Here is a 27126-nt window from a genome sequence, read left to right as displayed (position 1 = left end):
CCTTTGAGCTTGCCATACAGATAGCTGCAAGGGAGTCTCCCTTTGAGCTTACCATTCCGTCTCCTTGTTTCTTTCACACACACTCTTAGGAGAGCTAGGTTTCCCTCCTTCTTTGTAGTATTTCCAAAGAAAGTAAAAGTCATTATTGGAAAATGTCTTTGCTCACCCCTCAGTCTGGCAAGAGGGGAGCCCCAGGGTGAGGAGGGTACAGAGTTCCATAAATTTCTCACATTGGTGTCATTGGAAATGGAACAAGTTCAGTCTGTAGCTATGGGTGAGGGCCTTGGCACTCCCTGTAGAGAAACCCACAGTATTTGAAGGAGATACACGCTCACCCACAGGAGACTGACTGCTCCATATGGCTATAGGAAATAATGTAGCATGCAGGTGTCCATTTTCCACAAGTTTGCTGGTTTGTGTGAAAGCTACCTGGGGCAGAAAACTCCTAATTCAGTCAACACCCCCCAGCCTTAACAGAAGTGACTGAGACACTGTATTGATTGAAAATTTCTTGTTTGTAGGTCTTCATTTGTGTAAGGTTTAGAAAATATCTGCTATGAGCTGAGCCTGGTGGCACATGCCTTTAATATAAGCACTTTGGAGACAAAGGCAGGTAGATCTCTTAGTTTGAGGTCAGACAAGTCTATAGAGTGCATTCTAAGACAGCCAGAGGTACAAAAGGAAGGAAGGAACAAAGGGAGAGAGTGAGGAAAGAAGGAAGGAAGAGAAGGGAGGGAGGGAGAGGAGGTTGGGAGGGAAAGAAGGAAGGAAAATACATGCTCTGTGTTTTAGTGTGGTTGTAAAAGACACATAATGTGGAACATACCACTGTAGCCATTTTGAGTGGCATTAAGGATATTGCACAGTGTTGTGTAGCTGTCTCCCCTGCCCATCTATAGACCATTCTCATTCAATAGAAAGTCTTTCCTGTTAGCCATGAGTTTCATCTCTCCTCACTGCCCCCATAACTGCTGTTCTTTTTCCTTTCTCTTCCTGGTAATTGATTTTCTTTCTTTTCTTTCTTTTTGAGATAGGGTTTCTTTGTATAACCCTGGCTGTCCCAGAACTACCTCTGTAGACTAGACTGGCCTCAAACTCACAGATCTGCCTCCCCAGTGCTTGTGTTAATGGCATGCACCACTGCCTTGCTGTGGTAGTTGATTTTTGAGACAAGGTCTCACTCTGTCTAGTCTTGGGTTGGAATCCTGCCTCCACCTTTATTTCCCTTCCTCCCAGAGTATTGGGATTCCAAGTCTGTGCCACCACGTCTCACTCTAATCTGTCTTTAATTTAGCAGAACATATGTTTCCATTCCAAATACTTCACAGAAGAACTAAGAAGAATTTTCAAAGAGGACACAGACTCAGAAACTGAAGATTTTGAAGGATTTACGGAGAGTGAGCTGAACATAAGCAGTAACCCAGAGGTAACAGTAGCACAAAAGAGCTGTGGGATAATGTTTGTGGTCCTGATTTTGAATTGTACTTTTACCCCAGAGATATTACGTTATATATGAAAAGATGTTACGTTATACATGGTTTTTGTTGATGGTGGTATTTGATGGTCCTGCTTGATCCACAGGTATATTCGTCTCCTAGAGTCCTAGAGAAAAGTATCCCTTTACCCCTACGGGTCAGAGGCATATCTTGCCTTCGTCATCTGGCCGATTTTATTGCAGTTTCTGTATCTTTTGTCTATTTGGTCTTCCTTGGGCTGTATCTTGTTGGGTATTCTTAGGCTAGAAGCTAATTTTGCAAAAAAAAAAAAAAAAAAAAAAAAAAAAAAAAAAAAAGGCACTTGGAGCAGAGTGGCGAGCCCATGCCTTCTGGCTTGGATTTTGCTAACTGTACCAGTGACTTAGGCCTGCCAGGGTCCTGGGGACTCCCCCGGGTCCTGCACTGTAAAAGGGATTCCTTGTGGATCTCTTTCTTTTACCCCATTTATTGAGGTCAGGTTTTTTACACAGTAGCATTTCAATCTAGGTTACTTTAAGTCACTACCTTGGTGGTGGTGATGGTGGTGAAAGTGTTTTGAGGCAAGATCTCATACCATACATAGCTCAGGTTAGCCCTGAACACATAGCATTTCTTTGAAATCTGCCTGAGATATACCAGGCATGAGCCACCATACTGGACTGATTTGAATATTTTATTGGAATAATTTTAAGGCTTATAAAGTGAAAGATGTAGGATGCAGAAGCCCTGTATACTTTTACCTAGTCTTCTGTTACATGATTGTGATGTTTGTACAAACAAAAAAATAGCGTTCCTGTACCTGTCACTACATTTACACCTTTAAGAGGAGTTTATCCACATTTTTGTTAATGTGCCCTTTCTGTCCCAAGCATCACATGGCATTAAGTGTTTCTTTATAATTTTTAACTGATTCATAGAAACACTGTGAAACATATGTTTTTAAAAAGGATAAGTGTTTAATACTAGCTGGAAAATAGAATATTTATCTCAAAATAGATACTACCACCCCCTTTGCTGGTAAGGTGAGGTTAGTTTATGCTATTTGATGTCATCAGCTTTTATACAACCTTGGACACAAACCTGCATAAGGACAGTGGTGATGATGGCTTCCTCTATCCCTCTCCTTTCCTCAGGCATCACTTGGGGCGTGTAAGTCCTGGCAGTCAGCTGCCTCACCCACTCTGCTCTGGGCAGATGCTTCTGCTCAGAACACCCCACTCTACCCAGTGTTTTTTCTCAGAGGTTTCAGATTGTCACCAGCAGGACACTAAGATCTTCTAAAACTTGATGGGTTTCATATCTGGGTGACTTCTTTAACTACTAGTAGTTTTTAAGCTTAGTGGCACCTAGTTAAGGAGGTTTAGTTTGTAGTGAAGGAAAGAAAATTGCTCCCAAAGCCTCTCTACCTTAGATTCTATATAGTGCGACACACACACACACAATTTAGGGTAGGCCCCCTCACAGATTTGATTAGAGAATGCATTGAGGACAAGGTGTATTAATGAGCTTTCCATCACTAGAACAGAATCCCAGGGTTTGCTGCGTGTGCTCACAGCTGAAAGGTTTCCACGTATCATCACTTGGCTCTGTTGCTCTGCATCTGGTGAGGACGAAACGTGTGGTGGAGCAAATTCTGACCTGTGCTCCCACCTAGAACAGTTTTTAACACAGCCGCTGGGTCTAGTTTTGGAAGGTGGTTGCAGACTCTCTTCATTCTTCTTTCTCCTTGTCTCTTAGCTCCTGAAGTCAGAGCTGAGTGACAGTGACAAAGCATATCCCATCATGAGTGATGAGGAGGAAGATGACGAAGAAGAGGCTGTACCTAGAAGAGGCAGGTCCACAAGAAGAAGGAGAAGCAGAAGCAGTTTTGGCCTTCGGGTAGCCTTTCAGTTCCCCACCAAAAAACTGGCCAAAACGCCAGATAAAAATAGCTCACACTTGCTGGACAGTAAGACGGATCTTAGAAGAGAGAAGAGCTCCAGACAGCCCAAGGAAAGGGAAGACTCTGCTTCAGATGCTGAGGATGAGTCCAGGGCTGAGAGCCAGGAAAATTCGGACGCTCTGCTGAAAAGGGCCATGAACATCAAAGAGAACAAGGCTATGGTATGCGCTCTCAGCAGCCAGACCGTAGCCAGCTGCCCCAAGGGTCCGAGGGTCTCAGACACAGCTTTGCTCCCTGGAGAGAAAGTATGCCCTGGGGCACATTTGTTACATGATTAGCTCTGGTTTGGGGATGGAAAGTCTCAAGGACCATTTATCCCTGCTGCTCATGGTTGAGCCGACCAAGTTTTAGGTTGGCAGAAGCACTAAGGGACTGACCAGCTACACTGTCCCCAGCAGGAAAGAGGAGCTGGGCTGTCATCAAGCCCAGGGAGAATTGCAGTGGGCAGGTGGTGGCTTCTGTCTGAAAGGCACTCCTTCAGAGACAGCATCTGAAGGCGTGAGAAATGGCTACAGTTGATGCAGCCACTGCCGTGTTATAATCCAGTTATGCCTTGGCTAGTGGTTAGTTCAATCTAGTTCAACCTAGAGCAACCTTTGCTAGGCATATTTGGTTTTTCTATGTGTGGCCAGTAACTCAACCTGGTCCTTGAAAGTAATTCTTCCTAATTTTACACTGGCAAGATTAAAAAGAAATTCTACCAGTCGTAAGTTTTTCCTCTTCTTTGATGGTTTTTTAAATACCACCCTTTTTAAAAAAAAAATTAAAAACACAATGTACTGATACTTTATACACAGACCTACACCTAGTAAATTAAGAGAACACAGTAACGTGTGAATTTTGTTTAAGACCAGGTGTATTGGCTAAAGGAAATTTTAGCACTCTGTATTTATCTGTGTTTGTTCTTAGTGGTGTCGTGTTTATATGAACCTAAAAACTGAAAATCCAGAGTAAAGAGCCTGGTTGGTTGGTGTTAGGTCTTTGGCAATAGTGACAGCTGTATGTATGTATGTAGGAATTTTTGAGGTACAGATGCAGGGAGACTAGACTGGTCTTGATTGTCATCCTCTTGCCTCTGCATCCTGGTGCTGGGACCACAGCATGCACCACTACTGAAGACCCAGTAAGAACTTTGGTTGATTTGGGAGTTCTGAGGGTCATCCAGCTGATTGGACATGCTGATGTTTGATCTTTAGGATTGTAAAATGTGTTCCGGGTTACACTGCTAAGATAGTGGTAAAGCCGGGACCTGATGCTCCTGGCCCCAAACATGCCACGGCAAACATATCTTCATTGTGTTCTGTTGTCTCCGTGTATAAGGAAGGGCCTTGGCCTTGACTCAGATGAACAATGAATGGTGTCCTCCTCTTACTCAGGAGGCGAATTCTTACATAAGACTACTGATAGTTACTGAGATTTATGGAAGTCACAGTAGGTAGTTCAGAGAGATATAAGAGGTGTTGGTCCCAAACCTGTCTCCTTGACTGACATCAGATCTCCCTTTCTTTCTTAACCTTAGCTCGCTCAGTTGTTGGCAGAATTGAATTCAGTGCCAGATTTCTTCCCTGTTCGGACACCACCTTCAGCTTCTGTAAGTGAAACTCTTGATTTCTCAGACTGGCCCTACTTATGGAATCCCGTAGCCCTCTGTTTAAGGGGAACCCAGCTACATCTGTCTGTGCCCTTGGTTTTAGAAGAGGAGAACACCACGACGGGCCTTCTCAGAGGGACAGATCACACGGCGTGTGAACCCAACCCGAAGCGCACGACCTCCAGAAAAGTTTGCTCTGGAAAACTTCCCCTTCTCAGCCACCAAGCTTACTGAAGAGCTTTACAGTTTCAGGAGAAGAAAGACAATCAGTGGGGTAATTATTGACTAATAAGCAAATGGGCCTCAAAGGCAAGTATTTCATTATGCTGGGGCTGGCTGTGGTATAGTATTAAGTCAGGCTTCCAGCAGGTGAAAACTTGAGTTTCCACCATGTTCCTGTGAGAGCGTGCATTGAGAAGACCCTCGGGCTAAGCTGCAGATAACTTAAGAGTCCATTGTCTGGAATGAGCTGAGGAGCTTGGGTAGTTCAGGGACTTGCCCACCACGCAGGAGGCCCTGGTTTTGATCCAACTTACCAGTAACAACCACGTCAGCTTTGTGGTTGTGTACTATGGAAGATGTAAGAGTTCCTCCTTGTCTGTTTCAGGAGTGGCTGTTGGGGAAGAGGGAAGAAACTGGGAGCTGCCTCATATGTGGGTGTGGTTGCTTGCTTCCTTGTCTCCTCCAAGTTTATAGCTCCTCAGTCAATGCAGAAGGACTCCCAAGGGCGTGTGGGCTAGGGCTGGAGCCCAGTAGATGACCACACAGACAAAAGAGACTCAGTAAATCTTCAATCATGTTTAAGATTTTTCTTTCTAATTTTCAGTGTGTAGATGTGTGACAGGTTCTCCTGTTTTGTTTTCTGCAGGGGAAATGCCAGAAGTATAGACGTCACCGGATATCTTCTTTCCGCTCAGTGCAAGACATTACTGAGGAAGACTTGGAAAACATTGCCGTAACTGTGCGTGACAAAGTCTATGATAAAGTGCTTGTAAGTGGCATCTTCAGGAAAGTGTGCATCACTGATACCCTCCAACACGCTGGTATTGGAAATCTGACATTGCACCTTCTGTCCCTGTGCTGTTCTCCTGAGGCTTGCTCTGAGCTGTGTGGTCAAGGATCCTGGGGGAAAGGCAGGCCACCTAGCATAGTGGTCCTGCTCAGGGGAGAGAGCTCCTTGGGGCATGTGTCCTAGAAGATTGGTTCTGGATTGGAAAAACATGTTTATATTTTATATGTTAAAATTGAAAGTACCTGGGAGAGTAACATACCCGTATAATAAAGTAGCATTTCTGGTTAGTATGAAGTGGTTATGTTTTTGTAAATGATGACTTGCATAGAGGCTTTGCATATCCTATATGGTTTTTTTTAATACTATTTAAAATAGTAAATGAGTGTCAATTGAATTGCTAACCTTTTAAAACAAGATTTTGCATGGAAGGTTTCTAGGTCTCCAGCAGTAGATCAGACCAAGTTCATGACACCTGGGGCTCACTGGCACTTAGGTCACCTGACCATCCATTCCTCAGTGTTTTTCTGGTCTCTCTTCTGCTCCTGATTGTTGATTGCTTCTGTATCCCTTGCTTAGCCTCATCTGCCCCAAGGTGCTTCTCTGGCTCTAGAATTGAAGTGCTTAAAGTAAAGTTTTATCTACATGGTTTGTCCCTCATAACATTATTGCTGGATTCTGGGGTGAGGCCATGCTCCTGCACTGTCCCCATAAATCTCACCTCTACCTCTTTTGCTTTATCCACAGGGTAACACGTGCCATCAGTGCCGGCAGAAGACCATCGACACCAAGACAGTCTGTCGGAACCAGAGCTGTGGCGGTGTGCGGGGACAGTTCTGTGGCCCGTGCCTGCGGAATCGCTATGGGGAGGATGTGCGGACAGCATTGTTGGATCCGGTAGGGAGCAGTGTGTGTTTGTTATGAATGTTTGGATGAAGAGTACAAGCCTGGGGTGGGGGGTGGGGGCTACAGTGCTCTTGAAATTAGCTCTTCCCTCCTATATGTTTAGACAATGGGGTCAATGAAGGAGGACCAGATGACTGACAGCTTGGGGTGAAGAGGTCCCATAGGGGTTTCTGATGGCCAAGCCAGGGTTTATTTCAGTAGGACACTGTTCCTTTCCTCTAGCAGCAATTTCATTTCATCTGTCTTGGCCTGTCCAGGAGGTAAGTTACACTTAAGTGCTTCCCGCTGCCCTAGGACCATGCTGTGTCTCATCCTGCTACCATTGTTTACCACCAATGCATTTCATAACACAAAAGAGCATGTGGCACTGCATGTGTGTGCACTTGTGTGCAGAGGGCAACTCCAGCTGTTATTATCAAGAATCAGACTAGACTGTCTTATAAACCCCAAGGATCTTCTTACCTCTCTCTGCCCAGTGCACACCACCATCCCTAGACATTTGCATGTGGATTCTGGTTGGACTCAGCTCTTCCTTAGCGACTGAGCTCCTCTCCACAGTTCTATTTTCCCTTTTGAGGAGTGTATTTAACCTGTTTGTGCTTCAGATGCCTATGAAAAATGAAATATCATTTCCAAACTATCAAGGTATATAAGCACTGCCTTGAACCTGAGCATTGTCACTTGGACCTATATGATCTCTTCTGCAGCCGTCAGAATGTGTATATATGTGTGTGTGTATATATATGCATGTATACTTGGTATATACATATAGGTATATATACACATACATATAGGCATATATACATATACATGCATATATACACATATACACATATACATGTGTGTATGTGTATATATATATATATATATACACACACACACACACACAAAACCCCAGTTTCTAGACATACTGTTTTGACTGAGTGATTTAATATTAAAGTTATATATCAGGAAAGCTGGAATTACTACCGAGATCTTGTGCCAAACCTGTATTCCTAAAATCATAGCCAGTGTGTATGTATGATCTGTGAATTGCATCGGGCCCTGAACTTAGAACCCAGCTTAATTTTTTAATAGTTCCACCTCAGTGATATCTGGTCACGTCTAGAACAGACATGTCTGGTTTTCTTTCACATGGAGTGGTCACTTTCGCTGGGTCCCTGTGAAGCTAAAAGGAGAGGCATTGGCTAGTCCCTCATACACTCTGACTGAAGGATGCTATGCAGTTAGTGCAGAGGCTTGAACCCAGCTCTCCTGTGTAGACTGTGGATAAAAGGAACAATCTCTCCTCCGCCTCCTAGAAGTGGATATGTCCGCCCTGCCGTGGGATCTGCAATTGCAGTTACTGCCGGAGGCGAGATGGCCGCTGTGCCACTGGGATTCTCATTCATCTGGCCAAGTTCTACGGTTATGATAATGTCAAGGAGTACCTGGAGAGGTAAGTGTAGCATTGGAAGGATGTGTGGCAGGGCCTGTGGACGTCAGTTCACTTCAGAGCCCCTTCCATTCTGTCTCCATGGGTGCTGGACAGGCTAGGGCTGAGAGAATTCCTACCTTTGTTATAGAGGACTCAACTCCACAGTGGCTCAAACCAACACTTATGGTGCAAAAGAAATGTTGTGAGAACAGTCCAAAACACTGGCCTCCATCCAGTGCCCTGAAGAGCAGAGAGTTGAACAGTGTGCAACTGGGCAAGGTGGGCCCCAGTTAGCAACTGTCAGGTTGTGTAAGGAACTCTGAAGTGTGGAAGTGTGCGGAAACGCACATGGGACCACCTTAGCCTAGAGCGCTGTTTCCATGCTCCTTACAGACACTTCTCCGTCTGTCCGTCTGTCGTTTAGCTTACAGAAGCAGCTGTAGAAGACAGTCGAGAGGAGACGGATCGCTCGAACTTACCAGGCGGAGTCCCACAGAACAAGTCTGCTCTTGGTGCCAGCCTTATAAGATGCTTGATTCTAGAATTTACTGGTTCTACTACTGTTGTTCTAAAAAAAAATGTTTATATGCTTAAAAAGATTTCTCAGGAAAAATAGGGAAGCAGAGAAATCTGTATATGTACCTGCACAGACCTGTATTGTTACAAGTGTCTGCTGAAGATTTAAAAGCACAATTTGAATGGGGCAGAGTTAATGCTCAGGTAAGCTAACAGCTCCACCCATGGTCACTCCCTTCCCACAGAGCCTGTTGCTTTGCCTCCCGAGTGACCACAGCTCAAACCTGATAGTTTATTGTGCTCTGGGTATTGAATTCTGGGTCATTAGAAATTTGAAGAATGTTACTCTAAACTGCCAAGTGCAATTAACGACACACTGTGAGTAAGGTGTCCTTTTTAATTAAGAGATGACAGAAACAGACACTGGAGGCCTCAGTGTGCTCGCCTCTTCCTTCAGGACCTGCCTGGAACCTGCTGCTTCTATGTTTTTTCAAAAGGTTTTTTAGAGATTTTGCTTTTTAGAGAACACATACTGCATTGTTTCCAAAACTTAGGGATACAAGATAAGCCATGGTGTTTTGAATGGGTGTTGGGGGAAGCTAAAATCAATAAGTATTCATCCCTTATAGGTGTTTAGTGTTTGGTCCTTGTGTACTGTGATTATTCTCCCTCCTCAAAGAATAATTCTCTAGCAAAAGAATGTATATCCCCATTACTAAAACATGCTCGCAGTGTCTGGCTGAAGCTTGAGGACCGCGAGTTATAGTACAGAGGCCGTTTATGCTTCCAGCAGTAGAGCCACGCCTGCCAGTACCCACTTAGCTATTCTGTCTTTGCTCCTTAGTCTGAATGTCCACACATAAGTGGGGCCTCTCGCTTTGGTTTTGTAAACGGGGCATTCATAGGCATGCTTAATTTCTTGTCTGTCCACGGGTACGGCTTTGGCAAAGATGACGGGCATCAAGGATGTCAACTCCTTAAGGCGGGCATCAGCGAGAGCTCCTGACTGGATGTCCCACCTGGCACCTGTGGCGAAGACAACAGCTGTGTAACTGGCATGCTGGTTCTGATGCTCTAATTGTTCAATGCAATAAATGTTCCACTTTTACCATGTTGTCACCTGTCTGTGGAGTCCACGTGCGGTTTGAGATGTTTAATGGTTTAACTGCTTTATAAGATCAAATTCAGGACGAATTCAAACCCATGGAAGAAACATACAACTCTCTTAACATCCTTTCCCACTGCACTTAACAAGCTTGGAGCAAGTTTGGGTCATTCCCTACCCAGCCTTGAGAAAACTGAGCTCTAGCCTTTGCTTCAGTGTGAGTGTGCGGCTGCAGGTGAATACATAGCAGTATCAGCGGTATCTTCTGGCTTTGGAAGACACCCAGGAGCAGAATACTGGAGTAGATTTGCTGAGAGCTTTTAGAAAGCAGAGGGCTGGGGCTGCCAAGAAGGCTCAATGGGAAAAAGGTGTTGGCAACCTGACCACATGAGTTTGATCCCCTGAGTCCATATTGAAAGCTAGATGTGGAAATAGCATGTGTAATGAGTGTATTCTAGGAAAGCCAATCTTGCGGGCTAGCCTGGCGTATGGGGTATGGAGGAAATAGCACAAAGATGCTGCTTTATAAACAAGATGGAAAGAAAAAACTAACTCTTGAAAGTTGTCCTTTGACCTCTGCATGTAATAACAGCTTAAGGGCTGACGGCAGGTTTTGAATTGATGGTAGTTGTGATGGTTTGTATATGCTTGGCCCAGGAGTAGCAGTATTTGGAGGTGTGGCCTTGTTGGAGTGGGTGTGTCACTGTGGGCGTGGGCTTTAATACCCTATTCCTAGCTGCCTGGAAGTCAGTATTCTGCTAGCAGCCTTCATATGAAGCTGTAGAACTCTCAGCTCCTCCTGCACCATGCCTGCCTAGATACTGCCATGTTCCCACCTTGATGATAATGGACTGAATCTCTGAACCTGTAAGCCAGCCCCAGTTAAATGTTGTTCTTATAATGTTGCCTTGGTCATGCTGTCTGTTCACAGCAGTAAAATCCTGACTAAGACAGAAAAAGCAAAATGCTGTGGATTACATGTGGGACTTAAGTTCCTGAAGTTTTAACGCCAGCTGACAACGTATGTACAGTTTAAAGTGACAGCCATCACCCCGTGTGCCGCATAGTTTGGCTCACATTATACATTTGTAGTACACTTGGATATTTAAATCAGAACAAGGTGATCATCCTGGTAGGTGTTGAAGGACAGGGACCGGCTTGTACCTAATGCAGTTCCCATGCATTCGTTAGGGGGACTCACCTTCCAGGTGGAGCCCATGAAGGTATGCACCTTCTCTGGGGGGGTGGCCATAATCTTCCTTTGTTTTTTTAGTAACATCTATAGTCAAACACATTCTGTCCAGTGGCCACTCGTTTTTCCGAGCCATGGTCTGCATGATTGCTTTGGGAGGAAAAGGAAGAGGAATTGAAGAAGGTAAAAACCTGCTTATAGGGTCCCGATAGCCCACAGTATCCCATGGGGTGTTGTAGGTTAGAGCTAGTTGCAGGACCAGTTTGCCCTCTATGGTCACAACTGAGGATATACGGGAGCAGCAAACTGCCATTTGCTTTTGAGTTGCCTGTGCACCTTCAGTGTGACAGTGACAGTGGCTTTTCTCTGGGACATACCCTGCTACTGCAGCTATGCTGACAGAGAGTTGGGGGGGATCTCTCCTTCCTAGAACCCTCATTGCTGCCCCTGCTTTGAAATGATTGTTCAAAGACTGGTGGAGAAGGACAGGAAGGTGTCACAGGTAAAGCCAGGCAGGACTTCTGCCAGGAGTGTGACACTCCCCCCCCACCCCCATCCCTTGCCTCCAGCCATACCTGTTAAGAAAGATTGAGGGTTAAAGAACCCAGAAAGCCACACAACAGCTGGAAGGGTGAGGTCTTGCGTCCAAGTATCCAGTTCCCGGCATCGTAAGAGGAGGTCGTTAAACCTGGTTAATGGGAGGTAGGAAGGAATGATCTGATGTTTTAGTAAAGTAGACCTCTTCCAGGAAGATGGGGTAGTGCTGGTTTTAGGGGTGGTGGGGGTCACCAGGGTAAGTAGGGAAAAGAACCACCTCTGATGTCTCACAAGGTGGTGCCTCTTCACAGGACTGGTTTCTTCCTGCTAGAGGTTATACCTGCAGCTCTCATTCCTGTCAGCACTGGAACAGGAGACAACGGGCAACATGGCCAGCGGCTCTTGACACAGGTGTTATTTAGATGGTATACAAAAGCCTTCTGAGGAGGGTTAGCAAACATCACCATTCTGTAGGACACAGTTGGAATGCTTTGGAGTACATGAGTGCACATCACTATTAGAATACCAGAGTTGCTAGGAAAGGTATAGCCAATGTAAAGAGTATGAGATAAGTGTTTGTCCCACACAGACTAATTACTTGAAAGGGGAAGATAAAGTCTTCTAAAAAAATATTCACCACTACCTGCCATATCCTGGAAGGTAGAAACCTCTAGGGATGTTCGGTTGAAAACTGGTTTTAGAGTGTAAAGAAATGTTAAGGTTAAGATGGCATGCATGAGCCGGGTGGTGGTGGCAACACGCCTTTAATCCCAGCACTTGGGAGGCAGAGGCAGGCAGATTTCTGAGTTCGAGGCCAGCCTAGTCTACAGAGTGAGTTCCAGGATAGCTGGAGCTACACAGAGAAACCCTGTTTTGAAAAACCAAAACCAAAAAAAAAAAAAAAAGAAGAAAGAAAAGGCATGCATGGTGGGAAGACCTGAAGAAATGGCTCAGCAAGTAAAAGCACTTATCTGCTCTTTCTGAGGACTCAGATTCAGTTCCTAGCATCTGTGTGATGGTTTGTAACTTTGTATGTAACTCTAGTTCCAAAGGATCTGATGGCCTCTTAGTTTATGTATGTATGTGTGTGTGTGTGTATATGTATGTATACATGTTACATACATACATACATACACACACTAAACTTTCCAAGTTTAAATATATATATATACATATGTGTATATATATTTATAATTCATATAATTCATATGTGTGTAATTTATGTGTTATGTGCATTGCTGTTTAGCCTGCACGTATACCTGTGTGAAGGTGATATATCCTGGAGTTATAGATAGTTGTGAGCTGCCACGTAGGTGCTGGGAATTGAACCCATGACTTCTGAAAGAGCTCTTAACCTCTGGGCCATCTCTCAAGCCCTAATCTTTGTTTATATTATGTGAAAAAGAAAATTTCAGAGCAAGATGGGAAAAGCATTTCTGAGCTAACAGATTGATGAGCAGAACAAAAGGATGAATCTAGAAGGCAGCTCATCCTCAGAGGTTGGTTGAGAGGTCTCTGGAAAGTGTTGACTTAGGTTGTGCTTGGAGAGTTTAGTCTTTGTAAAGGGCCCTCTCTAGGAACAGTACAGAGAGAAAAGAATAATCAAGAAAATTAAACCAACAAGTTAGAAAAGGTTAGAAACAAGCTAGGACAAAATAAGGTGATGGGGAAAAAACCCAATCTTATCATAAAGCAACTAAATGCAAATCCTCCATTTCTGGGTAGGTAGAGCCAGCTCTTACATATTTATAAGACTACTGAGTCTGTGCTCACTCTCCTGGGTGGTTATTTGCTGTCCTTTGGATGTCATCCAACTGAACTGCCCCGTGTTCACCTCTGTGTCACCGGGGATGCAATCTATAGTCACCTGGGAGGAAAATGAGGACTTGCCTAGATCACACTGGCCTGTGGACATGTCCGCTGGGCACTGTCTTGATTGCTAATTAACACAGAAGGGTCTGCGTCAGGGGAGACACCTATCCTCCCTAGTAGGTGGGCCTGAGCTGTGCAAGCTACTCGGCTGAGTGAAGGGAGTAAGCTAGTAAGCAGTGATGCTCCATGGTCTCTGCTGTGGTTCCTGCCTCCAGATATGCTGAGACACTTCGCAGTGATAACTGATCCCTATAACTGTAAGCTGGGGTGAGTAAACCCTCCTTCCCAATTGCTTTTGGCTGTTGTTTAATCACAACCACAGAAAGCAAACCAGAGCAGCCCCCATTCCTGTTGGCTAACAGTTGGCTTCTTCAGAGACTGTAATAGTGCTAATTCTCAACAGTCTGGGATCACCTAGGAAACAAACCCACAGATACCACCTATGGATTGATTTAACCTCTAGAAATGCCTGTTAAAGGATTATCTTTATTAGGTTAATTGATATGAGAAAACATACTATAAGTATGGGTGACTGTCATTCCCTGAGTTGGGACCCTCAACTTTATAAATGGCGAATGAGCTTAGCACTGGCACCCCTTGCTCTGCCTCTTGACTCTTGCATGCTACCAGCTAACTAAGCTGCTGTCACCGAGGCTCCCTTCAAATGGTGGATGATGACTGGAACCATGAGCTATAAAGCAAACCAACCTTTCCTGGGAGCAACAGGAAAAGAAACCAAGACAGGCAGGGTCCCAACATGCTGTCATTTGGAATTCTAATGGCACCTTCCAGATAGATTCCAACTCAGGAAAAGATGCAGGACAAGGAATGTCAGCATGCAAGAGGAGTAGATAGTCATGTGATGCTTTCTGAATTGTCCACTAAGGCCACAGGACAGGTAGGGATAAAGCATCAGCCTTCAGCCATCTCAGTTTCTGCTTCTCACTGTCTAAAGCCATTTATGAGTGCCTTAGTAATTACTGGTTTGGAAAATAAAGGCAAGAAAAGGCCAATACCCAAACTCAAGTAGCTTGTAGGATTTTAAATCAGTGAGGAAACTTTGCTTATACTTTTTTCAGATGAAAAAAAAAATGAATACTAGAAAATCAGGTATTTTGTCAAAGAGTAGTTACCTAATACACAAGAAAGAATTTGATTCTTGGTCTGGTCTATGTGAACTAACTTGAGCTAAATACCAGAGGAACTCAGGTGAAATTGGTAGTCTACAAGATGAAGGTCATGGAGCAGGGGTTCTCGTAGGAAGAATGGGGAAGGACAGGCTGACCCTGTGCTGATGTTTACAGTTGTCAATGGCAGTAGAGACAGTTGCTTACCACTGGGCCAGGCCATAAGTAGATGGATATGCCAATTTGTTCCACGTGTCTGGGACCCGGTCATAACTTAGGTCAGACAGCTGGGTTTCCACGTCAGGGGATAACATCAACTCTCCCTTGCACAGAGAAAAGACCATCATGAATACCTTTCAGTGTGGTGAGCACCCCCCCCCACACACACACACTTGTTCCACTTGTAAGTCTACCTTCAAACCAAGGTCTAAGTGTTGAAGCGACACACGGATTTCTCGGATGAGAATGTTCATCCTCTCACACTCTTGAAAGCAAACGAGAACATACGGGCTTCTATTTGGGTTCTTTTGCATTATCTCTGCCATGTTGAACTCTTCTGGAAGTCTCTCCAAAATGTCGTCCAAGATATTCTTAACCTTAAAAACATTAAAATATGCAGAGACTTTATTTCTCTTCTTTTTTCTTTTTGTTCCTGGTGACTGTGGTGATTTGAATGAGAATGGCCCCCATAGACTCATAGGTAGTGTGGCACTATTAGGTGTGACCTTGTAGGAGGAAGTGTGTCATTGGGGATGAGCTTTGAGGTTTCGACTGCTCAAGCCAGGCCCGGAGTCTATTCTTTTCATGCTGCCTGCAATCCAGTTGTGAAACTCTGGGCTTCTTCTCCCGTTGTCTGGGCAGCCATGCTCCCCACCATGACAATAATGAACTCAACCTCTGAAATGTAAGCCAGCCCTAGTTAAATGCTTTCTTTTACAAAAGTTGCGGTGGTTGTGGTGTCTTCTTCACAGCAGTAAATCCCTAACTAACATGGTAACTATACTTTTTGAAGTCTCAGGCCACACAGCTCCCAAAGATGTCTACAACCGCTGGTCTGTTGCTAGCTGCTCAGAGCTGCTGCATCAGCACTAGGCACCCCCCTCCGCTAGATCCTGCTATGGACAATTTCAAGGAGTAGAAGAATTACCAACTAAATGACATTTGTGTGCAAAGGTAAAGATGAGAGAGTAGAACATGACTGTTGGTCTGAGAATGTGCACGTCTATCAGTAGTTATACTGAGCTAGCATGCAACTATCTAGAGGCAGATGATTGGGGAATACTTTCCTATAATTCTAGCCTTCATGAGACCGAGAAAGAAGGGTCATAAGTTCAAATCCAGCCTGAGATATGCAGTGAGACCCTGCCTTCAAGAGCCAAAAGTAAAAATGAAGGGTGAGGGGAGGAAAGGACCTTTATCCTCCGGCAGCTTTCCCATTTCCCTTCATTTCTCAGGATGAGTCTCAGTGGTGCCAACCTCATGCTCAGGAACTGCTGCTGTATTCAGAGTAGGCAGTGTGCAACAGCCCTGTCATTAGATGGCAGTATGGCTTTAGACTCAGCCAGGTTTCATGTCCTTCCCTGACCTTTCCTCCCCCTACCTGTTGAGTCTTGACAAGTCTCCTCAGCTGGACTAGATTCTAATTCCTCTCCAAACCCTTGTGTGTTAAATAGCCCTGGGAAAAGTATGATCTTTATTGTCTGGTACCTAATAACTGGTCTTGGCTATGAGCTCTGACCTGGGTGGGTACTGAGGCACCCTGTTCTCTACGTGTACTGCATTTTCTGGTTTTGTGATTGGCTTCCCTCGTGGAAAGATTGGAAATACAAAACCCTACGTTGAATGTCTGTCATCCACCCCTCTACTTCTATGAATGTTGTACATCTTCCCACAGGGAAAGATGTTTCCTTGTTCATCTTGCTAAAGATATAGTATTCTTGTAGAAAAGATGTTTGTATACAGGGTAAGCAACATGTACAATTTCTTTGAAGTTATGAGTAGGCCAATGAATGACCTTATTTTAAAAAATACAAGAAATAGTCTGGCCATATGCTGGGACTTAGAGTTCATGCTAACAAGTGTCATTTGAACATCCTGAATCTTGGGCAGTCACACCTTGATTAATAATTTTGAGAAGAATAACAGCTCATTTGTTTGGCAAGGGTGATCTATTCGGGGTTTAAAGTGACGAGAACAAGATTTTAATGTAAGAAATACCATTTTCCATTTCCATCATTCTATATAGTGGAATATATAAAAATCTTTATAATTAATATATTAATTAGCCCAGAAGCTCTGAATACCCAAGACACAATTAGCATAATAAATGAATCCCATGAAGAAGTAAGGAGAGGGCCCTGATCCAGGAAAGGCTTGATCCAGCATTGTAGGGGAGAACCAGGACAGAGAAAAAGGAGGGAGGTGATTGGAGAATGGGTGGAGAGAGGAAGGCTTATGGGACATATGGGGAGGGGGGAACCAGGAAAGGGGAAATCCTTTGGAATGTAAACAAAGAATATAGAAAAAAAAAGAAAAGAAAAAAAAAGACATATATAAAAGGGAAAAATAACAAAATAACAGCAAGAAATACAGCAAAAGTGAAGGGCTAGGGCTGGAGTGTGGCCAGTGGGTGAGAATAATGGCTGCACAGACAGGTGTCCTGAATTCGGATCTCTACGCCCACATAAAAGGCTGCGTGTGCATAACCCTAGCACCACAGAAGGCAGAGACAGGAGAATCGCTGGGATTTGCTGGTTGCCAGTCAGGCTCCAGGTCAGTGAGGCCCTATCTCAAAGGAGTATGGTGGAGAGGCATAGAGCAGAACACCTGAATTCTTCTAGCTTCCAGATACCCACTCCTAAATATGGCCTGCTCTACCCCTTGTGTCCCTTCCCCCATGGTGAAGGACCAGCCATTGATTTGGAGATTATGTCTGTAATTCAATTCATACATCTGACAGAGAATATTCATGTAGAATAAAGAGTTGGTATAAAAGGAGAGAGGAAAGTGGAACAAGCAAAAATTCCAGAGGCCATCTTGCATGTGAAGAGAGGCTCATGACCCAGGCAAGGAAAGTTATAAGTTATAAACACTCAGAGTCCGCTCATCCTTAACAGACTAAAGGAGGCATTGTATCTGGAGACTCAGACCTATGATCTGGCGATCCCATTTCTGAGCACAAAGAATGACAGATTACCAACCGCTTGGAAGTCAATGTTTGTCTTTTGACAAAGGATTATGTGGGGTTGGGGTCATGGTCATGGTTATAGTTGTAACATTTATAACAGTAAAACAAACCCAAGTCACTTAAAGATACCCACAGTAAAATCACATTCCTATGATAGAGCACAAAACAAGAATGATCCATTGGTATCTGAACAAAGAGGTGACTCTCACAAATTTACTGTGGAGTCAGGAGCCTGGCAATTTGATTATGAAGGTCAGGATATCGCTTACCTTTGGGGAGCAAGAAGTATTCCTTACAAAGAGCATGAGTACCCTGGGCAGATAGAAATGTTTACACCTTGATCTGGGTGGCAGCTATCTGCCTGTCGGCGTATATAAAGCTTAACTTAGACTAATAACTGAGACTAGTGCACTTCACTTTAAAGAAGATAACAAGAAAGGCCTTCTTACCTTGTCTTCTGTGGACTGCCCCAGTTCCTCTTGGCTGACTGCATTTCTGGGTTGCATCTCCAGCAGAGTTCTGAAGAGTGTGTTGGATGTCACTGTTAGTAACTCTATTTCAGCATTGGGGTGGAGACCATACAGTGCCGGGCTTTCAGGAGGCAACGTGTCCTCTATGTACTGGTGATAGCCACAGTAATCTGAGTAGGGAGGGGCTGCAAATCCTGGTGCCAGCATGAGTCCATCCTCAATCTTTAACCATAAAGAAACGTCAGTTATTCCAGAGCTAGGTAGGCATCATCGTCACTTCCTGAACACAGAACACTAGCAAAAAATGTCCCACAGTAATGCTAGGTAGATGCCAGACTCCAAAATGCTCCTATGGGACAGTAACTTACAATGTGTTTGGGGTAGTGTGAGGTACACACATATTATGAATAAGTAAACATTGCTGCATCATCACAGCCTATTAGCAAATGCTTCATGTTCCAACTTCTGATTCTCAAAAATTCCTATCTCCCAGCGAAGAAGTCAAGGTGTCTTGCCATTAATTTGACCAAGTAGGTGTTTTAAATTTAAACTTAATTCAGAACTAATTTTAGTAATGCTAGTATACAATTCCCTAGTGTTATGATATAAGATGTTCCCCATGTTCATATATTAAACGGCTTCATCTTCAGATGACAGTGCTATTTTAGAAAGTTCTGGAAACTCTAGGATGGGTAGCTTAGTTGAAGGAAGTATGCCATTTGCAGGTGTTTTATTTCAAGAGTGTGTTCCTAAGGTCCTCTGTCTCTGCTTTCTTCTGCCATAACTTTCCTCTTAGTGGAACCGCTTGACCATGGACTAACATAATCCAGACTCACTTCTTCCCTTTAAAGCTCTTTTGTCACAGCAGTGAAAAGCCAATGTACCTGGTGTCATATTCACACGATGCTACTCCAAATCATGTGATAACAGACAAACTTTACAAACAGAAGGTTGGGATAACTTCTGCTTTATAGGCCATATTACATTGAGTGAGATTAGTGCTCCCTACCCAGGACCTTGGGCAAAACAGGGCAAAGTCTATGTTACTGCTGTTCAGATCCATGGATGGGACAAGTGCTCAGGACACGATTTCCTGGTGAATGAAAGGCCACAGTAACGACTCTAGTCGCCCTTCTACTTCACTGGGGCCTCAGGAAGAGTGGGCACTCCCTGTAGAGGGATATTTTATAAACTACTAAGGTAAAATAACAAATCTGCACATTAGAAAGTAATATTCAAAATATAAGCAAAGAATTTATGGACCTGAGTCTGTCCAATGACAAACTGTCAAGTGCTTAGGAGATTCTAGCTACTTCATTTCACATTCCTCTCTCCCAGATGATTCTCAGGCACCATTAACACCTCTTGATTTTCCCGGTCTCTTGGTACCATGAATTCTGTTTCCACATGCATTTAAGTGTACCAGGGAATGCTTTTTTTTTAAATCAATTTTTTTTTGCCTATACCTGGTAAATCATTTTCTGAAAAAATCTGTCTGCTATTATGTATCCTGAACTACATCTCTTCACTGTTGCCTGGAGAGTTTCATTTATCCAGTTAGGAATTTGGGTTAATCACCCAATACAAATCACGTTGGACATAGAAAACCTTCATTGGAACTCAATGAGGTAGCTATGATCTTATATATATATACAGTCCTTTTTTTTTAAGATTTATTTATTAATTATATGTAAGTACACTGTAGCTGTCTTCAGACACTCCAGAAGAGGGTATCAAATCTTGTTACAGATGGTTGTGAGCCACTGTGTGGTTGCTGGGATTTGAAGCACGACTTCGAAGAACAGTCAGTACTCTTAACTGCTGAGCCATCTCTCCAGCACCTACACACAGTCCTTGATGGCATAAAAACCCTGTGAGCTTGATAGGATTTCTTAGCTGTTGTCTCTGATTGCTAGGGGCATATCTGATATTTAAGTCAGCATTTATATTTCCATTTTGCACCAGGAGTAGTCTCATATTGTTTAACCTTTCATAGTGCTAGACATAAATGTAAGCCCATTGACCAGGGTTTACCAGACTTGTTTATCCCAGACTTGCTCTGTCCATATTGATCATTTCCTATTTACTTATAAAGACTAGTGAAATTTAAATGTGATCAAACTCAAAGTTCTGAACTCAAGTGCACATAGGAGTTAACAATCATTATCTATTCAGAGGCAGATAGGCAGGCAGACAGGCAGACAGACAAACAGACAGACAGACCGACAAGAATCTCTCAAGTAAAACCTTAACATAAAAGAAACAGAAGTTGTTTCGGTTTTCTTTAAAGCTAAGTGGACCCAAGTGTTATCAACTATACCTTTCTTTTGGACATTAGCATGCACAGGTATTGGAACAACTTCCCACACCTCCAAAAGGAATAGGAATATGAACATTCCAAAAGGAATATTTATAAAAAGGCCAGAGACCTTAGGAATATTTAAGAATTGCATATATAGTGCTCGCTTCAGCAGCACATATACTAAAATTGGAACGATACAGAGAAGATTAGCATGGCCCCTGCGCAAGGATGACACGCAAATTCGTGAAGCGTTCCATATTTTTAGACCAATTTCCCTTATGAACATCGATGCAAAAATACTCAATAAAATTCTTGCCAACCGAATCCAAGAACACATCAAAACGATCATCCACCATGATCAAGTAGGCTTTATCCCGGGAATGCAGGGTTGGTTCAATATACGGAAATCCATCAATACAATCCACTACATAAACAAACTCAAAGAACAAAACCACATGGTCATTTCATTGGATGCTGAAAAAGCATTTGACAAAATTCAGCATCCCTTCATGCTTAAAGTCTTGGAGAGAACAGGAATTCAAGGCCCATACCTAAACATAGTAAAAGCAATATACAGCAAACCGGTAGCCAGCATCAAACTAAATGGAGAGAAACTTGAAGCAATCCCACTGAAATCAGGGACCAGACAAGGCTGCCCCCTTTCTCCTTATCTTTTCAATATTGTACTTGAGGTACTAGCTCGGGCAATTCGACAACATAAGGAGGTCAAAGGGATACAAATTAGAAAGGAAGAAGTCAAACTATCATTATTTGCAGACGACATGATCGTCTACCTAAGTGACCCAAAGAACTCCACTAGAGAGCTCCTACAGCTGATAAACAACTTCAGCAAAGTGGCAGGTTATAAAGTCAACTCAAGCAAATCAGTGGCCTTCCTATACTCAAAGGATAAGCAGGCTGAGAAAGAAATTAGGGAAATGACCCCCTTCACAATAGCCACAAACAGTATAAAATATCTTGGGGTGACTCTTACCAAACATGTGAAAGATCTGTATGACAAGAACTTCAAGACTCTGAAGAAGGAAATGGAAGAAGACCTCAAAAAATGGGAAAACCTCCCATGCTCATGGATCGGCAGAATCAATATAGTTAAAATGGCCATTTTGCCTAAAGCACTATACAGATTCAATGCAATACCCATTAAAATCCCAACTCAATTCTTCACAGAGTTAGAAAGAGCAATTATCAAATTCATCTGGAACAACAAAAAACCCAGGATAGCTAAAACTATTCTCAGCAACAAAAGGAAATCTGGGGGAATCAGTATCCCTGACCTCAAGCAATACTACAGAGCAATAGTGTTAAAAACTGCATGGTATTGGTACAGTGACAGGCAGGAGGATCAATGGAACAGGATTGAAGATCCAGAAATGAACCCACACACCTATGGCCACTTGATCCTCGACAAAGAGGCTGAAAACATCCAATGGAAAAAAGATAGCCTTTTCAACAAATGGTGCTGGTTCAACTGGAGGTCAGCATGCAGAAGAATGCGAATTGATCCATCCTTGTCTCCTTGTACTAAGCTCAAATCCAAATGGATCAAGGACCTCCACATAAAGCCAGACACTCTGAAGCTAATAGAAAAAAAACTGGGGAAGACCCTTGAGGACATCGGTACAGGGAGAAAGTTTCTGAACAGAACACCAATAGCGTATGCTCTAAGAGCAAGAATTGACAAATGGGACCTCATAAAATTACAAAGTTTCTGTAAGGCAAAGGACACCATCAAGAGGACAAATCGGCAACCAACAAATTGGGAAAAGATTTTTACCAATCCTACATCAGATAGAGGGCTAATATCCAATATATATAAAGAACTCAAGAAGTTAGACTCCAGAAAACCAAACAACCCTATTAAAAAATGGGGTACAGAGTTAAACAAAGAATTCTCACCCGAAGAACTTCGGATGGCGGAGAAGCATCTTAAAAAATGCTCAACTTCATTAGTCATTAGGGAAATGCAAATCAAAACAACCCTAAGATTTCATCTTACACCAGTCAGAATGGCTAAGATAAAAAATTCAGGAGACAGCAGGTGTTGGAGAGGGTGTGGAGAAAGAGGAACACTCCTCCACTGCTGGTGGGGTTGCAAATTGGTACAACCACTCTGGAAATCAGTCTGGCGGTTCCTCCGAAAACTCGGCACCTTACTTCCAGAAGATCCTGCTATACCACTCCTGGGCATATACCCAGAAGACTCCCCACCATGTAATAAGGATACATGTTCTACTATGTTCATAGCAGCCCTATTTGTAATTGCCAGATGCTGGAAAGAACCCAGGTATCCCTCAACAGAAGAGTGGATGCAAAAAATGTGGTATATCTACACAATGGAGTACTATTCAGCCATTAGAAACAATGAATTCATGAAATTCTTAGGCAAATGGATGGAGCTAGAGAATATCATACTAAGTGAGGTAACCCAGACTCAAAAGGTGAATCATGGTATGCACTCACTAATAAGTGGATATTAACCTAGAAAACTGGAATACCCAAAACATAATCCACACATCAAATGAGGTACAAGAAGAAAGGAGGAGTGGCCCCTGGTTCTGGAAAGACTCAGTGAAACAGTATTCAGCAAAACCAGAACGGGGAAGTGGGAAGGGGTGGGTGGGAGGACAGGGGAAGAGAAGGGGGCTTGCGGGACTTTCGGGGAGTGGGGGGGCTAGAAAAGGGGAAATCATTTGAAATGTAAATAAATTATATCGAATAATAAAAAAAAAAGAATTGCATATATAGTAAAATATAATCTGAAAATGTCTTATTGGAATTTTTTTCTCAGTGAAATAAGTTCTAAAATATCTTACCAGAGGTGGACTAATGAATTCTTCTAGATACACCCGGCATAGTCTGCGATCCCAGGCATCTGTGATGTGGCCTCCATACATGATCTCCCCAAAGAGGTAACGGAGGTCTTCCCATGGGACCTGAGGGAGGAAACACATGCCTTAGAGTTTCCTTTCCAGTTGGTGTGACAAAATACCGAAAAAGAAGCAACAGCAGCTCCAGTGTACAATTTCAAGTTCGTCATTTTGGGATAGTCAGGGTGACGGGTGACACACCTGACCACACCATGTCCACAGATCAGAGGTGAGTAGTTTAATGTGGCCATACTGATACTCAGTCTACTCTCTCTACCCACTGTACAGCCCAGGGCCTGGTCCACAGAACAATGCTGCTCCCAACATGCAGGCCACGTCTTTCCAGCTCAATGAGCCCAGCTGAGATAATTCTCCACAGACACACTTACAGGCCAACCTAATCTAAATAGTCCCTTACTGAGACTCCTATGTCAGGTGCTTCTAGATGGTGTAAAGTTGACAATTAAGATTCTCTACCATGCCACACAAATGCTCACTTCCAGGCCTAGAATATCTGCCCTAGCTGGCTAGCCAGGGGTACAAGCCCCTATACCCCAACTGCCCTATTATGACCGTCAGCCAAGGCTAAAACCAGTGTGGACCTATCTTAAGTTTTTGTGTAGAACTTCTTGGGAGAATTATTTTCAGTGTATTCTAATAAATTTGACAAAGCTCGACAACACCACACTTTACTGAAGATTTTAGAGGAAACAGTCATTTTGTAACAGGTTATGAGGGACAGCTGTATGTTGTAATTTCATCTAAAACTCCTGATGTGTTGCTTGCCGAGAGGTTTTCAGTCTTGCCTGCTATTCTACTTTAGTTTTTTTTTTCATTTTTATTGGTTATTTTATTAATTTACATTTCAATGTTATCCCCCTTCCCAGTTTCCCCTCCACAAGCCCTCTATCTCTTCTTCCCTCTCCCTGCCTCTATGAGGGTGCCCCCTTTCCCATTAAAATCAAGGACTAGACAAGGCTGCTCGCTCTCTCACTTTCTATTCAATATAATACTTGAAGTTCTAGCTAGAGCAATTAGACAACAAAAGGAGGTCAAAGGGATACAGATTGGAAAGGAAGAAGTTAAAAATATCACTATTTGCAGATGATATGATAGTAGTATTTAAGTGACCCCAAAAATTCCACCAGAGAACTTGTAAACCTGATAAACAACTCCAGCAAATTGGCTGGACATAAAATTAACTCAATCAAATCAGTAACCTTCCTATACTCAAAGGATAAATGGGATGAAAAAGAAGTTAGGGAAATGACACCGTTCACAATAGTCACAAACAATAGAAAATATCTTGTGACTCTAACCAAACAAGTGAAAGATCTGTATGACAAGAATTTCACGTCTCTGAAGAAAGAAATTGAAGAAGGCCTCAGAAGATGAAAAGATCTCCCATGCTCATGGATTGGCAGGATTAATATAGTAAAAATGGCCATCTTGCCAAAAGCAATCTACAGATTCAATGCAATATCCATCAAAATTCCAACTCAGTTCTTCATAGAGTTAGAAAGAGCAATTCTCAAATAACAAAAAACGCAGGATAGCAAGAGCTATTCTCAACAATAAAAGAACATCTGGGGAAATCACCATCCCTGACCTCAAGCTGTACTACAGAGCAATAGTGATAAAAACTGACAGGTAGATCAATGGAATAGAATTGAAGACCCAGAAATGAACCCACACACCTATGGTCACTTGATCTTTGACAAAGAAGCTAAAGCCATGCAGTGGAAAAAAGACAACACTTTCAACAAATGGTGCTGGTTCAACTGCTGGTTGAACCATGTAAAAGAATGCAAATTGATCCATTCTTATCTTCCTGTACAAAGCTCAAGTCCAAGAATTGACAAACAGGACCTCATAAAATTGCAAAGCTTCTGTAAGGCAAATGACACTGTTAATAAGACAAAATGGCAATCAAGAGATTGGGAAAAGATCTTTACCAATCCTACTTTTGTTTTTATTTCTGTAATAATACATTGACCAAATCTAACTTGGGGGATTGAAAGGGTTTATTAAGCCTTCAGGTTATATTCTACCATGGAGGGAAGCCAAGGCTGGATCTGAAACAGAAATCATACAGTAAGGCTGCTTACTGGCTTGCCCAGCTACCAATGGTATGTAGTCCAGGCCTACCTGCCTAAGGGTAGCTTGGCCCACAGTAGGGCTGAATCCCCACCCCCATCAATTAGCAGTTAAGGAGATGCCTCCAAGGCATGCCCACAGCTCAACCTGTCAATCAAACTGAAGGAGGCAGTTCTATTGAGCTTCCGGCATCTCAGTCTAGTTGATACCCCACCCCACGACTCATTGCCTCATCTAAAGTCTTTACTGTGTGACTCAGACAATTTATATTTGAAGTCTATTTGATTCCCATCAGTTTTGCAAAGACTGAGCACAAGGCTTTTCTGAGAGTAGTGACTACCATTCGATGTTTTATTCACTCTATCTCCTCCTTTGCTGGCTTCATGGAGTTCAAGCCTCTCTCTGCTACCCCTTCTCTTCCTCTGGGTTTGCAAAACATGCCAGTTTGTGATGAAGCCTTTCTAGACAGGAACCTTTGTACCCCCGGTGGCAGTCTATTGCTTCCCGACGGTTCAAGTAAAATCGTAATTATAGCCTTCCCAGTGGTATGATGTGACAGAACGGAACAAGTCAAATTGCTGAGGCCATTCCAATGTACTTGCTACAATTCATACGAATTTGAAGAAATGAACCTAAAATGTGTCTTTCTCTTAAGCTGGTTTGATAGGAATGAGAAATGCAAGAAGCAGCTAGACTACAGAGCCCTCCCTGCCATGCCACAGATGCCTTCTACAGAACAGAATTGGATAGGAACAGCCATACTTCTTTTTCCCATTCAGAATGAATGAATGCTCTGCGTTTCAGTAGTCAATATGTACTTCCCTCATAATTTTAATCAGCTATGTCTGTTCTTTTCAATTATTGATTCTTTCTTCGAAGCATTTATTTATTCTTTCTCCCAAGCTTAATCTTTGTTCTTTAAAAAACCTTGTGAGGGGAAGGACATGTTGGACACAGGTGTGTGCAGTTTGCACATACATGTACACATGTAGAGACCAGAGGTTAAAAGCAGGTATTCTCAATTATTTATTTTACCATGATGTTTTCCCTTAAAGCCAGGGGCTCTCACTTAGCTTGTAGCTCATAGATCAGCTGACTAAAGGAGCTCTAGACATCTACCTGCCTAGCCTTTCCAGCACCATGATCATAGGCATGTCGCTTCTTATACTTACACTGAGGAGCAGAACTTGGGCCCTCATGTAGCAAGCAAGCACTTCAGTGGTTGAGCTGTCTCCTAAACCCACAACCACTGTCTTTTAATACCACTGTATTGTAAAGAGCTGTGGTAGTTTGAATGAGAAATGTCCCTCACAGTCTCCAGAATTTAAATACTTGACCTCTAGTTGATAATGCTGTTAGGGGAGGTTTACGCAGTCTAGCCCTGCTGGAGGGAGTAACACCACTGGATTTCTGGGGGTGAGCTTTGAGATTAAAAACCTTGCCTGTCTCCAGTCTTCATTTTCTGCTTCATGCTCATGTTGAGATGTGATCTC

The 27126-nt window shown here is 43.1% G+C and overlaps 2 protein-coding genes and 1 non-coding gene across 7 annotated transcripts in view; 2 read left to right on the top strand and 1 right to left on the bottom strand.

Annotated features, from left to right (window-relative positions):
• The window catches only part of Cdca7l (cell division cycle associated 7 like), a 33862-nt gene extending 24517 nt beyond the window's left edge, over nucleotides 1–9345 (top strand). Inside the window, exons 3-10 of one of the 5 annotated variants that reach the window (XM_052184828.1) lie at nucleotides 1295–1426; nucleotides 3213–3578; nucleotides 4937–5008; nucleotides 5115–5282; nucleotides 5877–5999; nucleotides 6765–6914; nucleotides 8225–8361; nucleotides 8734–9345. In XM_052184828.1, the coding sequence (XP_052040788.1) occupies nucleotides 1295–1426; nucleotides 3213–3578; nucleotides 4937–5008; nucleotides 5115–5282; nucleotides 5877–5999; nucleotides 6765–6914; nucleotides 8225–8361; nucleotides 8734–8764 (1179 nt within the window). In that variant the 3' untranslated portion in view covers nucleotides 8765–9345. Of the gene's footprint in view, nucleotides 1–1294; nucleotides 1427–3212; nucleotides 3579–4936; nucleotides 5009–5111; nucleotides 5283–5876; nucleotides 6000–6764; nucleotides 6915–8224; nucleotides 8362–8733 lie in introns of all 5 variants that reach the window. The other 4 variants (XM_052184827.1, XM_052184826.1, XM_052184830.1 and 1 more) reach the window with 4 other exon arrangements.
• A 103-nt stretch (nucleotides 9346–9448) lies between these two features.
• Dnah11 (dynein axonemal heavy chain 11) overlaps nucleotides 9449–27126 on the bottom strand; it is a 297877-nt gene continuing 280199 nt past the window's right edge. Inside the window, exons 76-82 of the mRNA XM_052184825.1 lie at nucleotides 23483–23602; nucleotides 18326–18568; nucleotides 15103–15285; nucleotides 14897–15012; nucleotides 11729–11841; nucleotides 11163–11303; nucleotides 9449–9882 (exon numbers count right to left, since the gene is read on the bottom strand). Of these exons, the coding sequence (XP_052040785.1) occupies nucleotides 9635–9882; nucleotides 11163–11303; nucleotides 11729–11841; nucleotides 14897–15012; nucleotides 15103–15285; nucleotides 18326–18568; nucleotides 23483–23602 (1164 nt within the window). The 3' untranslated portion in view covers nucleotides 9449–9634. The remainder of the gene's footprint in view (nucleotides 9883–11162; nucleotides 11304–11728; nucleotides 11842–14896; nucleotides 15013–15102; nucleotides 15286–18325; nucleotides 18569–23482; nucleotides 23603–27126) is intronic.
• On the top strand, nucleotides 20805–20911 carry LOC127688282 (U6 spliceosomal RNA). Its single transcript, XR_007978666.1, has one exon. It is a non-coding gene; the product is annotated as a U6 spliceosomal RNA (small nuclear RNA).

The sequence above is a fragment of the Apodemus sylvaticus genome, chromosome 6 (genome assembly GCF_947179515.1).
Source record: "Apodemus sylvaticus chromosome 6, mApoSyl1.1, whole genome shotgun sequence".
Lineage (NCBI taxonomy): Eukaryota > Metazoa > Chordata > Mammalia > Rodentia > Muridae > Apodemus > Apodemus sylvaticus.
This window is presented reverse-complemented; position numbering and strand designations above follow the sequence as displayed.